Here is a 17504-nt window from a genome sequence, read left to right as displayed (position 1 = left end):
ATCGTTAATAAAATCACTACTTACCGCTTGCGGGAATATAACGTTAGTTGAAATTGCCCCCTTCGTCCGTTTGAGACGCCGAGAGAAGCCTGGCTGCTTGATATTGTTCCAGGTTAGAAAAAAAGTCTGCGGTGAAATGGGCAGAGCAACTAACAACTTCGAATTAAACTGTAGCGGTATCCGATTATAGATAGATTATAGATAGATCTGCCATTTTCCCTATGATCCTCCTCCTGCTTGTTTCTTCACCTGCAGAACTTCTGATGATTCGGCTGCGCAGTTCCGCCTGGCACTGAGCATGGGCTAGCATATGCAAATTTTTAGAGGCGTACATATTAATGATCCCGACTGTTGCGTCACAGTTGGTGTTATGTGGAGATTCGCCTGTTTTTCAGGGGTGTTTTTCAAAAACGAGATTTAAATAAGAAAGAGAAAACTATGGTGTTTGAGACTCACTGTATGTCATGTCCATGTACTGAACTCTTGTTATTTAACTATGCCAAGATAAATTCAATTTCACATTCTAGTGCACCTTTAAGATTAGGTCTTGTGGGTGCATTTATGATTTGAGTTATATTCACTGAATCACAAAATTTCTTAAACTGGTTTGACACTGATGACAACCAATCCCAGTTTAAATCACCCAGCAGTAAGAGTTATTTTCCTTGCAACTCAGCTATCACTGATGACAGTGAGGTGAGGCTTTCCTGTAGCTCAGTGGTAAGAGCATTGCGTTAAAAACGCAAGGTTGTGGGTTCGATCCCAGGGGATTGCACATACCTATGTATAAATGTATAGGATAATGCAATGTAAGTCGCTTTGGATAAAAGCGTCTGCCAAATGCATAAATGTAAATGTGAGAGTGTCATTTACAGCTGAGGGTGGTCTATAACAGCCAACGATATTCAGATGACAATCATTTCCATAGTGTAAGTCCATAGCTAATAGCTCAAACTGTTTTGGGATGGACAATGACTTTATAACAGTTGCATGGAATTGTGATTTTATATAGATTGCAACACCTCCTCCCTTACTTTTCCGAACAGAACGAAAAACATTGTATCCCTCTGTTGCAACATCAATATCTGCTATAGATTTTTTGAGCCAGGTCTCAGACAAGACCAAAATGTCAGTTTTGGTCATCTTGGCCCAGATTTTGACTTGGTCTAATTTGGGCATTATACTACGAACATTCAAATGCAGGACACCTAGGCCAGACCTATCTGAAAATTCTAGAGGGGTTGAAAGACAATTTCCCACTGTTTCCAAATGTTTTCCCACAATTTCCCAAATTAATATTACAATCAATTAACCTGTTTGTGCCGTGAACACTCACTGTTAATAGTTTATTAATTCTAAGAAATGTACATTTCCGGGGCATGGGAAATGTCTTTCTTAATTTACAGTACTACTAAGAGCAAGTAGTCAAAATCGGTATGATTAGCGACTTCAGTATATGAGCTTGAGACACGGACAACTTTACGTGTGACATGAACAAGACTTTATTAACTAGACTAAACATTTAAACTACTCTAACATACATACATGCATACAGTTTACCAAGGGAAAGAGAGCTGAAGCAGAATACAGGAAAGCAAGAAGTTATAGCATTGTTTGAAATTCAGCAGATCAACAGCCTTGAGCAAACCATCAGTTTAGTTCTAACACGCCTTTCTTTAAAAGGGGTAAGGACACTTAATGTTTCAAATAATGAGACGTTTGATACTTGCATGTCTCGCCCATTTGAATTAAAGCTAAATTAAAGAGGCGTGATCTTGTGATCAGTGATTTTTAAAGCATGAAGATGTCACCCTCTAGAGGTGTGTGAGCCAATAAGAAGTACCGGTAGTTCCCTTTGGAAGGAATTTCTTTACGACCCTTTGTTCAAGCAGGCCTTTGAACATGTAATTTGATAGGGTGTTGAACAAAAGAATCTTCAAGATTCTTATAATACTAATGCGTCACAGGGGGGATGTTTCATTCCTAAGAGTGGACTTTAAAGCTAATTTGTTAAATGTAACAAATATTTATGTGTCTGATTGTCTCAGTCGTTACACTTGCTTAGTTGGGGACATTTAATTTAATATTCAACAATATTATTGATCTGCATTGACCGCATTATATGAGAACTGAACTGAGCTGGACGATGACATCACGGTTTTCTCCAGAGCGGCTATATATATATATATATATATATATATATATATATATATATATATATATATATATATATATATATAAATGAACTAAATAACTTTTTTACAACAAAAATGAAACATCACTGAGCTTACTTAAGCTGGACTGTGATGCTATTTTCTTCTGGAAACAACAGATTTTGTTGCATTATTTTCCTGTTATCTCTATAAAGCTGCTTTGAAACACTCTGTATTGTAAAAAGCGCTATATAAATAGAGGAGACTTTATTTCAGTTAACATTTATCTTATTTCAATTAGCGACAGTGTATTTAATAGTTTAATTTAAAACTGCAAATGCACTGCCTGTTCTCTTGATCTCATGCGTATCGTCTTGTGAGTGTTAATTTGCTTTGATTGATGTGCAGTAATGAAGACGAGTTTGACGGATGGAGAGTTGAACTTCCTGAACATTCCCGTCGGGAAGAGAGACTTGGACCGGCTCAGTGTGACCACCGACGACGGCTCTGTGTATGACCATATTAGCCCGTATGGAAGTAGAATAATGTCAAATGTTTTTGAAATAAAAAGCCTGTTGAATTGCACTACTTGAAAAAAAATAGGCATTGCATTAACCATGCTTGCATTTTAATGCATTGTATTTTTAGTGCTTACATTTTTATGGGATGAAATTCAACATGGTTGAATATTTAAGCTGTGAATATTTCAATTAAAAACATTTCAAACACCTTTTCATTATTAAAAATTCAATAATCCATATTCACCTTTCATATTTCACTTCCAAAATATTCAAACTGTTTAAAAATACAACCAATAATATTCAACAAGCAATTTTCGGTCCATTTTATTTCGCTTTGCAAATTCGCTTCCACAAATTCAGTGGTTCAAATTCGACAGTAAATTCAACATTGACGTCCAGGAACTGCAGGAAAAGCAGAAGATTGCCGAGCATACTCTCCATCTGCTGTTAGTCTACCTCACCATCAGATGGTGCAAAAGCGCTTGTTGTTGACGAAGACATTCATTCATAAAATGAAAATGATTATCTGTGTCAGTATATGCGGAAAAGATGATAAACAAACAAAAGCTGTGTTTATGTTTCATTCAATAACTTCATTGTTACTTTCCCTGTGTATTCTGCATGTCATCAGCTTTCTCTACCATGAACAGGATCATAATCGGTTTCCCTCAATACCTCATGCTCAAGGATTTCCCTTCCGTTGATACAGTGATATGAAAGACCAATCTTGCACCTTATTAGGGAAGTAGGCTGTAGGCTATTATATAGGCTACAGGCAAGAAGATGGACTCAGAATATGAACTTAACGCGCAAAGTTTCATGCTGAGCGTTTCGTGATATACTGGCATAAAATCAACACATACATATAGTATGCATACGTGTATTGCATTAGCTTAAACTGTCACAGCACTGGACATATTGTCCTCCTATTGTTAGTTTAACTGTAAATCGCTTTGGATAAAAGCTTCTGCTAAATGACTAAATGTAAAAATTCGCTTGATATTGGACATTCGCACATTTAGGGACCGTCTCTAAAGTTGCATACAACATTGGCATACACGTTTCTAACTTCAATAGCAAACTTAAATTTATTTGAATAAATATCAAAAATCCAAAGGGTGCGCCTTAATGCCTGACACTAAATGAACACTTTACAGTTGGTTTTATGACTGTAAGTCGTTCTATTCAAATGCTATCGGAGTTAGAAACGTGTATACCAAAGTCGTATACACTTTAGAGACGGTCCCTAAATGTGCGAATGTCCAACATCAAGCCATCTTTATGCCAGTCTATCACTGGGAAACGCTCAGCATTAAGCTTTGCGCGTTATTCTGAGTCCATCTGCTTGCCTGCGAGTTTGGTCTTTTACATCACTGTAGTCCATTAAGCTACGTTAAGCGTTGTATATGTCCAGCAGGGGAATCCTTAAGTATTGAGGGAAACCCTAATAGCCTGCATGCAGCACATCACCACAATATAAAGTTAAGGCAACTAAACAACCAAGAGAAATATATGTCAACCTCAAAAATGTAACATTGGATCTGTATATCCGCATCGGGGAATAACATTATAATCTCGTTCACGGTAGAGAAAGATGCATGTAGGCTACACAGGAAAAGTAACCGTGAAGACACTGTTAAGTTTTATTTAACATAAAACAGCCGTCATAATAATCACAAATACACTTACATTGCTGTAAATGAGTTTTATGAATGAATGACTTGTTCTAACTGTTGCTGGTCTTCAACACGCGCTTTTGCACCATCTGCTGGTGAGGTCGACTAACAGCAGATGGAGAGTATGCTCGGAAATCTACTGCTTTTCCTGCAGTTCCTGGACGTCAATGTTGAATTTACTGTCGAATTTGAACCATTGACTTTGTGGAAGCGAATTTGCAAAGCGAAATAAAATGGACCGAAAATTTCCTGTTGAATATTATTGGTTGTATTTTTAAACAGTTTGAATATTTTGGAAGTGAAATATGAAAGGTGAATATGGATTATTGAATTTTTAATAATGAAAAGGTGTTTGAAATGTTTTTAATTGAAATATTCACAGCTTAAATATTCAACCATGTTGAATTTCATCCCATAAAAATGTAAGCACTAAAAATACAATGCATTAAAATGCAAGCATGGTTAATGCAATGCCTATTTTTTTTTCCAAGTAGTGCAATTCAATTTATTTCAAAAACATTTGACATTATTTTACTTCCATAAGCCCGGTTCTGTCAACACTACATTGGCTCCCTATTAAACATTGTATACATTTTAAAATATTGCTGATTACTTACAAAGCATTAAATGGTTTAGCGCCGCAGTACTTGAGCGATCTCTTAACGCATTATAGTCCTTCACGTCTATTGCAATCTCAAAATTCCGGCCAGTTGTATAATACCTAGAATATCAAAATCGTTGATGGCGGTAGATCCTTTTCCTATTTAGCACCAAAACTTTGGAATAATCTTCCTAACATTGTCCGGGAAGCAGACACACTCTGTCAGTTCAAATCTAGACTAAAAACACATCTCTTTGGCCTAGCATACACATTATAGACTTATATAATTCAATGTTAGGCTGCATAGTTTAGATCAGCCAGGACCGGGAACACTTCCTGAAAATCCTGATGTACTTGGTACATCATAAGAAGGATGGCATCTACGCTAATATTAGTCTCTCTGTTTATCCCGAGGTTTACCGCAGTCCGCCGGATCCAGGCCGTATCCAGATCTGAGGAAGGACCAGCGCCTGGACACAACGACAACGCGACAAACACCTGAAGTGTCAACTAGTCTCTCCCCTGTGAAGGCCTCCCTCCCTTTACCTCTGTACATATAAAACGTTGTCAGGATAATTTGGGTTCGCGTGGCTATGCAGACGTGACAAAAATGGATGTATTATACATTTTTAAGGCCAGACAAGTAGTTTGTTGATGTTTGATTTGTGAAGAAGGACTACACGCCTGCACACATATATATTCAAACGTGCATACCTATCGACTGAACACGTGATGCGCATGTGCACGCCGTCTGCGTTTTTGCGGTTTGCATTTTTGAGGTTTGCGCAGAGTAAACAGATAATCGTTTGCACCTTCACACCTATTTCAGGGAGTGCGTTCTCGAGACACCAGGCACTGTTTTGTACGAATGGGCAGCCGGAGCACTTTAAGGGTTTTTCTGTTAGAACGGTGTCGTTTTAGCGGCCCCTAAGTTAATAACTAATGATCTTTGCAACGGAAGTGAATCAATCAAGACTATCTTTAGCTGGACAATAACTTTTTCCTAGAGCTGTGGTAAAGCCTAAACAATCTGTTACGGTAATTTCTATTATCACTGTAAAGCTGCTTTGAAACAATCCATACTGTTAAAAGCACTTAAGGTGACTTGACTTGACTAAATTCTGCATTTCAAAACTTAAATACAAGAGTATATTTAAAGTGCATGACGTGAAGAAGCTCAGGCTCGGCAGGCATGACGTGAACAGTCTCTGGCTGAGAGGATACTGTGGGCTTGTGGGGCTCCTCATCCGCAAAGCCCACAGTAAATGACAAGCCACTTAAAGGACAAGTTCGGTATTTTACACTTAAAGCCCTGTTTACAGATCGTATCTGATGAAATAGAACGGTTAAGATTAAAATTTGGACACATGCTGCTGTCCCGAGAATTTTAGGTTTATTTCGCTTCCCCCCACCACCCCCACAATGGTTGTCTATATGCACTGGAAGATTCCGTCCTAAAACACATTAAACTTCTCTCAACGGAAGAATCACGGGTGTGACGCGTTTGGCAAAATAGGTCCACAAAAGCGAAATAAACCTAAAATTCTCGGGACAGGAGCATGTGTCCAAATTTTAATCTTAACCGTTCTATTTCATCAGATACGATCTGTAAATAGGGCTTTAAGTGTAAAATATCGAACTTGTCCTTTAACAAAAGGGGCAAGGTCAATATATTGAATTAGAGTCCAGGGAGGGGTATTGTCAGACATGAGATAAATCCATGGCAAAAAATGTCCTTTAAGACAACATCATTAAAGTCCCACGGCAAAGCTCACAAACTCGTCAATGTAATCCTCAATTGGACGGTCACCTTGGCTGAGGCGGAAGAGACGAATTGCTGGATCCATGTCTGGCAAAGTCTTCTGTCACAAACTGCTCTGAGACACAAGAAGGGATGAGGATCTAAATGCAGTTTTATTGAAAGGGTAATCCACAATCGTAGTCGAAAATACAGGCAGTCCATACAAACAAACAAATCAAGGCAGGGAACACGGGCAAAAGAGTAATCCATGGAACAGGCAAGAAATCCAAAAACCAAGAGACATGAAACCAGGGAGAATGCTCGGAATTGCCGTGTAAAGGCCATTGCACACTGACTCCGAAATTTTCGTATGCGTTTTTTCGTGTTCGTCAGCCTTAAAGGTAGGGTAGGTAATCCTGTTCAGAAACACTTTTTTTTATACTGGGTGAAATGGTCCTTCCATCCTGATAGTAGTCAATACATTATGTGTTTAGAAAAAGGAATGAAAAAAATTAGACCTCTGTAGCAGCTGCAGGACAGTAAAAACTCTGACCAATCACTGCCATTCGGTGCGAATGTAAAGAACCAATCAGATGCCTTCATGTCTCGTGCCCGCCCCGAGCCCCACTGCGCGCACTCATCACATGTCACCGTTCCCGGAAATATTCAGCTCAAAGCACCGGCATATGCAGTCAGCGAAGGCAAACAAGGCAAAAACTACTTCCTCGGACCCTGCCCGCGCTCTTGAACGACCTCCTCTGCTTCGCCCTCAACCCCGGACCTGTCCTCGAACCGACGATGCGGTACTTGTCTCCGGACTCGGAGTGTACGTTAGTCTTCATTAGAGTCAACAATGTTTTCATCATGGAAACTCTTACATGCAAAACACCGTATATGTTATGAATCTTACACGAAATTCATCTTCATCACAGTGTAACTGATGGTAATGGAAAAACGTGTATCAATGCAACCTGTTTTTAGTTTTGCCTTATAAATATAGCTCGTTACCGAATGAAACTTTACCATTATCGATATGCTAGCTTGATAGTGAGTACTAAAAGAAATCTTATTTGTTTATATTCATAGTGATAAAGTTAGGTATTTTATTACATGTGATTCTGACATGATGTCACTGTATGTACTGCGCTCCTTCCTCTCCACTCGTCTCAGGTAATAAATGCGTCTTGTTCCAGCCTGAGCGTTTGGCGTCGCGCGTTCATGTGTTTTGGGGGCGTGGCTTTGGAAGGAGCTCAGAAGGGAGGGGGTGGAGTGAATGGAAATAATGAGCTGTGTTTATTGCAGATTAAAAGGTCTACAGTCACTCGATTTTTATATTTTCTTTTTCAGAGTACTTACATTTTAATTATGTATTGGTATATAAAGACAGTTTAAACAAATTTGGAATGATTTTTTTTTTAGAAAAATGATTACCTACCCTACCTTTAAAATTCGTCACGCACAGAAACCTTGCACACCGAGTCCGATGCGTATTTATTAAACCTTTGCGGAAAAAAACGCAAAAAATACAAAATGGATTCGTCAAGCAGTTAGGATGATTTTGTTTCTCTTTCTTCTTAAAAAGAGAAAAAGAAAGAGGAAATATTGGGTCCACCCAATACTGAGATTGCGCCGAGAGGAAGGAGAGTTTCACCTCCTTATCAAGGAGTTGCGAAATTATCCCAAGCGATTCAAAATTTACCTCAGAATGTCAGTGGAACAGTTTGATGCTTTGCTAGCGATGCTGTAGCCACATATTAAAAAGACCACCACCAATTTCCGTGAACCAATCGATCCTGAACAGAGATTGGCAGTATGTCTAAGGTATGGGCACACACACACACACACACACGCAGACGGCCGGCGGAAGCGCTGGGCAGACAGAACAGCTGTATACAGGTTATATTTTATACCCAAATAATACATGATTAGTAATCGAATTGGCTGCTCAATCCATTGTGGGTTTTGTCGTTCGCTTGTACGGTGGCTCTGAATTGTTAAAAAACCTCTCAAAATACTGGCTGTGGATGCGAAAAACTCAGAAAATCGAACCCTATCCGAATTTTTTTATTACGGACGAAAGTTTCGTAGACAGTGTGCAAGCGTGATTGACATAACGTGAGGTCGAATATTTTTTTTAACGTGCGAAAATTTCGGACGCGAATTTCGGACTCAGTGTGCAATGGCCTTAACACTTAAACAAGAGTTCACAGAGAATAAATGAGAAAACCAGGCTTATATAGTGGGTGCTTCTCAATTCTTAATTGTGCATCCTCGTTTCCTCTCCTCGCGTCTCGGCTCCACCCCCTGTAGGATGCGAGGGAAGGACGCCAGGAAAGAAAATGAGGACGGAGGAATCGAATGAAAGCTTTTTAATACATTGGAATACTTGATCACTCGAGCATCACTTCATAGCGTCTTCAGCAGCACTCAAAGAATCTGCCCTAATGTTGTATTAGTTTGGTTATTTAAGAAATTCATAATAAATAATATAAAAGCAAGATACCCTGTTGAAATATGTGGGATATGTGGTTTATATAAACTGCAAAGGTAAAGTATAAATTAAAGTTATTGTGACTGATGGTGAAGGGGGAGGAGAATTTATACGTGCGTCACGTTTAGTCGATAAAACTCTTCCGCATAGGATACACCTGTGTATCCTCGCTCATAACTCCCCAGGAAGCCTCCTCGTTCCTCGACTCCTCACGGTGAAATTAGAGAATTGAGATGTCCTTCAAGATGGCTGAGATTGATCGGTTTCCATGTCATAGGATGGAGGACAGAAGAGCGAGGAGACGAGGAGGGATATTGAGAAGCACCCACTGTGAGCTAAACAGGATAATGAGACACAGGTGGATGCAATCAGGGATGATGAGTCCAGGCAGAGAGTTATGGGAGATGTAGTTTGTGAGGGAATGACAGTATACTGATGTGGAGTGCCCTCTGGTGGCTCTCAAGGGCACTCCAGCTGGTGACCGTTACAATATGTAACACAATATGCAACGCATGTTTTGTTGTGGTCTTACTGGGATCATACTAGCATCCAAAAGACAACATATGCCGGTCCACCAGCGTGCCAGCATCTGACAATTTCTAGTGGTTTTATTTGGTGATTACTTTTCCTTTGGAGTTTGGAGTCAAATTTTGTTTGATTTATTTGCAAAGCAAATGCCATTGTATATGATTGGGAAACCCTGTTGACAAGTTACAATTGTTTTTTTTCTTGTTTTTTTTTTTCTTTGTCATTTCTGATTACTATTTTTGAATGTTGTCTAATAAACTTTGTTATATTTGCAAAGAAACACACTGTGATGTTTGCACTCTTGAGTTATCCACATCTCTTGCAAGATGATGGGGTCACAAAATATTTTATCGACATTTTACAAAGAAAAACAGTTTTCAAGGACACTTTTAAACACTTTTGACAGTTAAACGTATATTTAAATTGGATCAATGTTTGTATTTTTGTGTGTTCACTGTTCACGTAACGTACAGGTCATTGGCATGCGCTAGCTGCTCATTGGGTAGAACCAGGACATCACAAAATTGATTAACCAGTCTGAAGTTCTGATCGGCTCAAAAACGAATCCTTAGAGCAGTTTTACTGACCCCGGGGTCAGTTTTAGTTTAGAAACCAACCAGAATTAATTTAAAGTGGCCACTGTTATTATTTTCTTATTTCTTAGGTTCCCCTTTTGACTATTCTTGTGTAAGACTGCCCTTGTGTAACTTCTTTTCGTTGTTATCTGCACATCATGGACACACCTAGACAAAACAAGAACTAGGGTTGAACACACTTATACACTCGCACCCAAACGTGAACTCAAGACACGCACATACATTTAAACATCTGACTTCTCTTCCATGGTATTATATTTCTTAATATGCCAAATATGGTAGGGGGACATTGTGGAGGATTCTGCTTAATCTTGTGTATAAGAAGGCTTCTGTCACAGTGTCTGGTTTGAGTTCCCTGGGTCACCATTAGATGTCCTCCTTCCCCACGGTGTCTGTCACATTCTGAACTACATTCCCCACGATCCTTGTTCTTCATTGCACTCAGCTGTCCCTTGTCACTTAATCATTGCACTCAGCCAATTCCCCATTAGCATTGTCATTTCCCTGTGTATATAACCCTGTCTGTTTTAGTATGTGTCATGGAGTCCTTGTAATTATCACGCCACTTCTGAGTTCTGTTTCCGCTCTGGTTTACCTGTTTATTGTTTTGTGTTTGGATTGCTTATTTGAATTTTGACCTCTGCCTGGACTGTTTATGAGTTACGGATTTCCCTAATAAAACATCACTGTATTATTGGATCTTCCCTTGTCTCTTTAAGTGTGGATTGTGACAGAAGGACTCCGTCACACACAAAGATCCAGCGGTATGTTCGCCAACTTCTCTGCCCCAGCCACCGAGCGGGAGAGGAGAGAGCGTTTTGAAGGAACCCGTCTGGTCATTTTTCGTGGGACCCGGGGAGGTCGCAGAGGAGTGGTTGGTCGAGAGGGAATCCAACACCACTCTCCACCATGGCCCCCCTTCGACTCTGGGCTGGTGAGGGACGGGTCGGAGTCGCCGTCGTAGACGGAGAGGGGGTAGGAGACACAAGTCTGCCAGTCCGGAGACTGATCTCACCCCAGAGGTCGTGCCTGTGCAGCCCGCTATCATCCCAGAGGCCGTCCCCGTGCAGCACGCTGTCATCCCAGAGGTCGTGCCCGTGCAGCACGCTGTTGTCCCGGAGGCAGTGGCCGAGCAGCCCGCTGTCATCCCGGAGGCAGTGCCCGAGCAGCCCACTGTCGTCCCGGAGGTCGTCCTGGAGCAGCCCACCATCAGTCCTGCCACGACCAAGAGAGCTGTCTTCCTGTTCCACGCATTGGCAGTTCTGCATGCATGGAGGAAGCATGTCATCCCGGAGGCCGTGCCAGAGCAGTCCGCTGTCGTCCCGGAGGCAGTGCCCGAGCAGCCCACTGTCGTCCCGGAGGTCGTCTTGGAGCAGCCCACCATCAGTCCTGCCATGGCCAGGAGAGCTGTCTTTGGGTTTTACGCATTGGCAGTCCTGCACGCTTGGAGGAAGCACTTGAGTTCCGCCCAGCCAGAGCCTGTTCACGTCACGTCTGCCGAGCCTGTGTCTTCGGACAAGATGGCCGCCGCCGAGCCTGTTCACGTCACGCCTGCCGAGCCTGGGTCTTCGGACAATATGGCCGCCGCCGAGACTGTTCACGTCACGTCTGCCGAGCCTGTGTCTTCGGAGAAGATGACCACCGCCGAACCTGTGTCTTCAGACAAGATGGTCGCCGCCGAGCCGGTGGTGTCGGTTCCAGTTCCTGAGCCGGTGGTTCCAGTTCCTGAGCCGGTGGTGTCGGTTCCAGTTCCTGAGCCGGTGGTGTCGGTTCCAGTTCCTGAGCCGGTGGTGTCGGTTCCAGTTCCTGAGCCGGTGGTGTCTGTTCCAGTTCCTGAGCCGGTGTCTGTTCCTGTGCCATGGCCGCCCGAGGGGTCGTCGCCGCCCGAGGGAGTGTCTCCCCCCTGGCCGCCCAATGGACTGTCGTTTCAGCCCTGGCCGCCCGATGGACTGTCGTCTCCGCCCTGGCCGCCAGATGGACTGTCGTCTCCGCCCTGGCCGCCAGATGAACTGTCACTCCCTGTCCCCGTTTCCCTCCATGGACCTGGCCCCCCATCCCTCCCCCTGATCCTCCACCAGTCCACCTCCTGCCTGGACTCCTGTTTTGTCTGTCATGTCTTGGAGCGTCTGGTAGCCGCTCCGTAGAGGGGGGGGGGGGGTTATGTCACAGTGTCTGGTTTGAGTTCCCTGGGTCACCATTAGATGTCCTCCTTCCCCACGGTGTCTGTCACATTCTGAACTACATTCCCCATGATCCTTGTTCTTCATTGCACTCAGCTGTCCCTTGTCACTTAATCATTGCACTCAGCTAATTCCCCATTAGCATTGTCATTTCCCTGTGTATATAACCCTGTCTGTTTTAGTATGTGTCACGGAGTCCTTGTAATTATCACACCACTTCTGAGTTCTGTTTCCGCTCTGGTTTACCTGTTTATTGTTTTGTGTTTGGATTGCTTATTTGGATTTTGACCTCTGCCTGGACTGTTTATGAGCTATGGATTTCCCTAATAAAACATCACTGCATTATTGGATCTTCCCTTGTCTCTTTGAGTGTGGATCGTGACAGCTTCTCCCTTAATAAACTTGAGAATGTTATGGTACTACACAGTCTCTATGTCTGCTTGATCATTCTCACATCACAAGGGTTGAGGCGCCTGTTTCCACCTGATCACTGATAGCTGAGGCTGCAGATAGTCTACGTGATAATTAATCTAAAAATCACAATTTTTTTATCAAGCAGGCCAGTGCTGTAGAAATGCATTACTTTCCATATTTTCACTGCTAGCCATTATTGGGCATGTGAGCGGTCAGGTCACAGAAAGTCGTTCTGAGCGGAGCGTCCACCGATATTACAGATCTGAGCTGAGGGTGACGAATGGATTTACGCGGGGAACGTGGAGGTTTAAGAGCATGTGTCCAATTGGAACGTACGCCGCAGGGTTTAGTCTGAAGGTAAGTTGGGCATTGACTCTATTTTGCTAATATGGGGGTGGATGAGCGCTTCAAAGGTTCAAAACTGTGGAGTTGCTGTTTGTCATTTAATTCCAGGTTTCTCCAGGGAACTACATCTGCTTAAGATCTTAGTGTCTGTGTAATACTAGAGAGCATGAAGATAAATGTTACTATGGGTTGGGTTAGAGTTAACTCTTTCAAATGGAAGATTGTCTCAATGTTGTTGTTTTAAGGTGGAAGGACCAGGTGGTGATGATACAGCGCTCAATGGGATTCGTCTTCACTGTGTCGATCGGTCCAAAAAATCATCAGGCTCACATGACTACACCTCAATTGAGTCCGACGTAGGAATGTAATGGACTCAGATCATTCAAAATTCTTGCATTAAGTGTTTAAACTAGATAAGTAAATTGAGGATTTTCTTGACAATAATAATCGATTTGATCAGGCAACCTCTTTGTGTGTTTTCTTCAGGTGGGGTAAGTGGACAGATATCAAATGGTGTCATTCTGACATCTTTCCAGCTGAGAGTTGAATCTCCCCAAGGATTTGGAGATGATACGGCCGCAGACAACATCAGGTGAGTGTGTGGTGCTATAAGATATAACATCTCTTACCCAGTGTAAACCTCTTACACCATCTCTTACCCATCCTGGGTTTATTTAGCTATTTAAGGACTCAGTTTTCCCCCATCAATAGTTTAGTTAATATCACACTTGTAGTCGTGCTGCTGGTCAAGATTGCAGTGATAAAGCTGTCGGCTGCAGGTGATCATGTGAATGACATTCAATCCAACAGCACAATATCATATTTTATCATAATATTGTCACATCTGAATTTTTTCCAGGTTCGCCTGCAGTGGAGGTTTTGTGCTTGAGGGTGACAGCAGAACAGACTGGGGCAAGTGGGGCTTCTGGAGTCCAAAGTGTCATGGAAGAGGAATCTGCGGCATACAGACCCGGATAGATGAGCCACAGGGAATGGGAGACGACACCGCTCTCAATGACGTGCGCATGTTCTGCTGTGATTAAGGTGATGTGATCACAATCAAAAACTCAGATCTTACTAATAGTGACTGCAGATCAACTAAATCGGATTTTTCTTTCAGGTGTTCGAGGATGACAACAAGAACAGCAAGAAGATCAAATATATTGTAATTATTGATCATCATACTATGATAAACTAACATAAACCATGTCATACAACAGTTTTGTGATGTAATTCTGTAAAGTCAGCCGGTCATTATCACAAAATAAAGCCTAACTGGACGATCAGGACATTTGCATCCCGCCTATTATTGGAGCTGAAATTATTTTATTCTTTCTTGTAGGTTATTGATTCTTCTGAAGACTCCTGAACTTCTGCTGACCCATGAAGAGAAAACGACTGTGAAGCTTTGGGGGTGTTGGACTCGATCTACTCCACCTGTGTTTTGGATCTGATCAAGGTGTAGTCTTTGACATAAATGTGATTTTCTCAACTATTTTGTTTAAAATGTTGCCTTTATGAAACTTACTGACATTCAAGTGTTGATAAAAAGGGATGCATGAAGCTAATAAAATGTTTTTAAAATTAAGTACAGTTAAAGGTATTTTTTCAAGTATAAAAAAATAACATTTGAACATAATAGTATAGGCCTACTGCAACTGCAAAAAAGTATAATGTTAAGTTCACTTAAAGAAAACTTGTAGTATAAAACTACTAAACTAGTAGTTTACTGAGAGTACATTAAAAGAAAACTTGTAGAATAAAACTACTAAACTAGTAGTTTACTGAGAGTATACTTCAAAGTTGCTACAAGTATTAAAATAGTAAACTACTAGTATACTCATAAGTTCACTTGCAGTACAAATGAGAAACATAATTATGAACTAGTTGTGCACTTAAAGTTTACTACTGTTACACTTATAGTACACTTAAACATATACTTTTATATACTTCAAGTGGGCCAATTTAGTCCCAAGCGGTATTAAAATAGTACACTTACAAGTTTACTACTAGTACATATTGACATTAGTATACTTACTACATAAAGTATACTTAAAAATATACTTGAACATTACTCAAGTATACTTCATAAAATGAACTTGAAGTATACTTTTTTTTCGTAAGGGCAGGCTCGCCATGGCCAGATGGTTATTATTTTCTTATTTCTTAGGCTCCACTTTTGACTGTTCTTGTGTAAGACTGCCCTTGTGTAACTTCTTTTCGTTGTTATCTGCACATCATGGACACACCTAGACAAAACAAGAACTAGGGTTGAACACACTTATACACTCGCACCCAAACGTGAACTCAAGACACGCACATACATTTAAACATCTGACTTCTCTTCCATGGTATTATATTTCTTAATATGCCAAATATGGTAGGGGGACATTGTGGATGATTCTGCTTAATCTTGTGTATAAATATAAGGCTTCTCCCTTAATAAACTTGAGAATGTTATGGTACTACACAGTCTCTGTGTCTGCTTGATCATTCTCACATCACAAGGGTTGGGGCGTCTGTTTCCACCTGATCACTGATAGCTGAGGCTGCAGATAGTCTACGTGATAATTAATCTAACAATCACTATTTTTTATCAAGCAGGCCAGTGCTGTAGAAATGCATTACTTACTTTCCATATTTTCACTGCTAGCCATTATTGGGCATGTGAGCGGTCAGGTCACAGAAAGTCGTTCTGAGCGGAGCGTCCACCGATATTACAAATCTGAGCTGAGGGTGACGAATGGATTTACATGGGGAACGTGGAGGTTTAAGAGCATGTGTCCAATTGGAACGTACGCCGCAGGGTTTAGTCTGAAGGTAAGTTGGGCATTGACTCTATTTTGCTAATATGGAGGTGGATGAGCGCTTCAAAGGTTCAAAACTGTGGAGTTGCTGTTTGTCATTTAAGGTTTAAGGTTCCAGGTTTCTCCAGGGAACCGCACTTGCTTAAGATTTTTAAAGTGTCTGTGTAATACTAAAGAGCATGAAGATAAATGTTACTATGGGTTGGGTTAGAGTTAACTCTTTCAAATGGAAGATTGTCTCAATGTTGTTGTTTTAAGGTGGAAGGACCAGGTGGTGATGATACAGCGCTCAATGGGATTCGTCTTCACTGTGTCAAACGGTCCAAAGAATCATCAGGCTCACATGACTACACCTCAATTGAGTCCGACGTAGGAATGTAATGGACTCAGATCATTCAAAATTCTTGCATTAAGTGTTTAAACTAGATAAGTAAATTGAGGATTTTCTTGACAATAATAATTGATTTGATCAGGCAACCTCTTTGTGTGTTTTCTTCAGGTGGGGTAAGTGGACAGATATCAAATGGTGTTCTTCTGGATACTTGACATCTTTCCAGCTGAGAGTTGAATCTCCCCAAGGATTTGGAGATGATACGGCCGCAGACAACATCAGGTGAGTATGTGGTGCTATAAGATATAACATCTCTTACCCAGTGTAAAACTCTTACACCATCTCTTACCCATCCTGGGTTTATTTAGCTATTTAAGGACTCAGTTTTCCCCCATCAATAGTTTAGTTAATATCACACACGCAGTCGTGCTGCTGTTCAAGATTGCAGTGATAAAGCTGTCGGCTGCAGGTGATCATGTGACTGACATTCAATCCAACAGCACAATATCATATTTGATCATAATATTGTCACATCTGAATTTTTTTCCAGGTTCGCCTGCAGTGGAGGTCTTGTGCTGGAGGGTGACAGCAGCACAAACTGGGGCGAGTGGGGCTTCTGGAGTCCAAAGTGTCATGGAAGAGGAATCTGCGGCATACAGACCCGGATAGATGAGCCACAGGGAATGGGAGACGACACCGCTCTCAATGACGTGCGCATGTTCTGCTGTGATTAAGGTGATGTGATCACAATCAAAAACTCAGATCTTACTAATAGTGACTGCAGATCAACTAAATCGGATTTTTCTTTCAGGTGTAGGAGGATGACAACAAGAACAGCAAGAAGATCAAATATATTGTAATTATTGATCATCATACTATGATAAACTAACATAAACCATGTCATACAACAGTTTTGTGATGTAATTCTGTAACGTCAGCCGGTCATTATCACAAAATAAAGCCTAACTGGACGATCAGGACATTTGCATCCCGCCTATTATTGGAGCTGAAATTATTTTATTCTTTCTTGTAGGTTATTGATTCTTCTGAAGACTCCTGAACTTCTGCTGTCAGTCAGAACGGTTGCCAAATATCAGCATTAAAGACTTTCTAAACAGAA

At 41.2% G+C, this 17504-nt stretch overlaps 2 protein-coding genes across 4 annotated transcripts in view; both read left to right on the top strand.

The window, feature by feature from the left end:
* LOC309476897 (vitelline membrane outer layer protein 1-like) overlaps positions 1-14535 on the top strand; it is a 41247-nt gene extending 26712 nt beyond the window's left edge. The window contains exons 1-2 of one of the 2 annotated variants that reach the window (XR_014198406.1): positions 14159-14290; positions 14367-14535. The gene's annotated coding sequence lies outside the window, so the exon portion shown is untranslated. Of the gene's footprint in view, positions 1-14158; positions 14291-14366 lie in introns of those variants that run through there. The other variant, XM_082140054.1, reaches the window with a different exon arrangement.
* Positions 14536-15690: 1155 nt separating this feature from the next.
* Positions 15691-17504, top strand: LOC309476894 (vitelline membrane outer layer protein 1-like). Of its 2 annotated transcripts, XM_082140050.1 has the most exons (6): positions 15691-16066; positions 16312-16430; positions 16553-16666; positions 16935-17119; positions 17196-17240; positions 17418-17504. In XM_082140050.1, the coding sequence occupies exons 1-4, from the start codon at positions 15866-15868 to the stop codon at positions 17116-17118; spliced, it is 618 nt and encodes a 205-aa protein (XP_081996176.1). In that variant the 5' UTR covers positions 15691-15865; the 3' UTR covers position 17119; positions 17196-17240; positions 17418-17504. The 2 variants fall into 2 exon arrangements, with proteins under 2 accessions (XP_081996176.1, XP_081996175.1); XM_082140049.1 differs by having other exon boundaries at positions 17196-17504.

The sequence above is a fragment of the Leuciscus leuciscus genome (genome assembly GCF_965113295.1).
Source record: "Leuciscus leuciscus genome assembly, chromosome: 16".
Taxonomy (NCBI): domain Eukaryota; kingdom Metazoa; phylum Chordata; class Actinopteri; order Cypriniformes; family Leuciscidae; genus Leuciscus; species Leuciscus leuciscus.
This window is presented reverse-complemented; position numbering and strand designations above follow the sequence as displayed.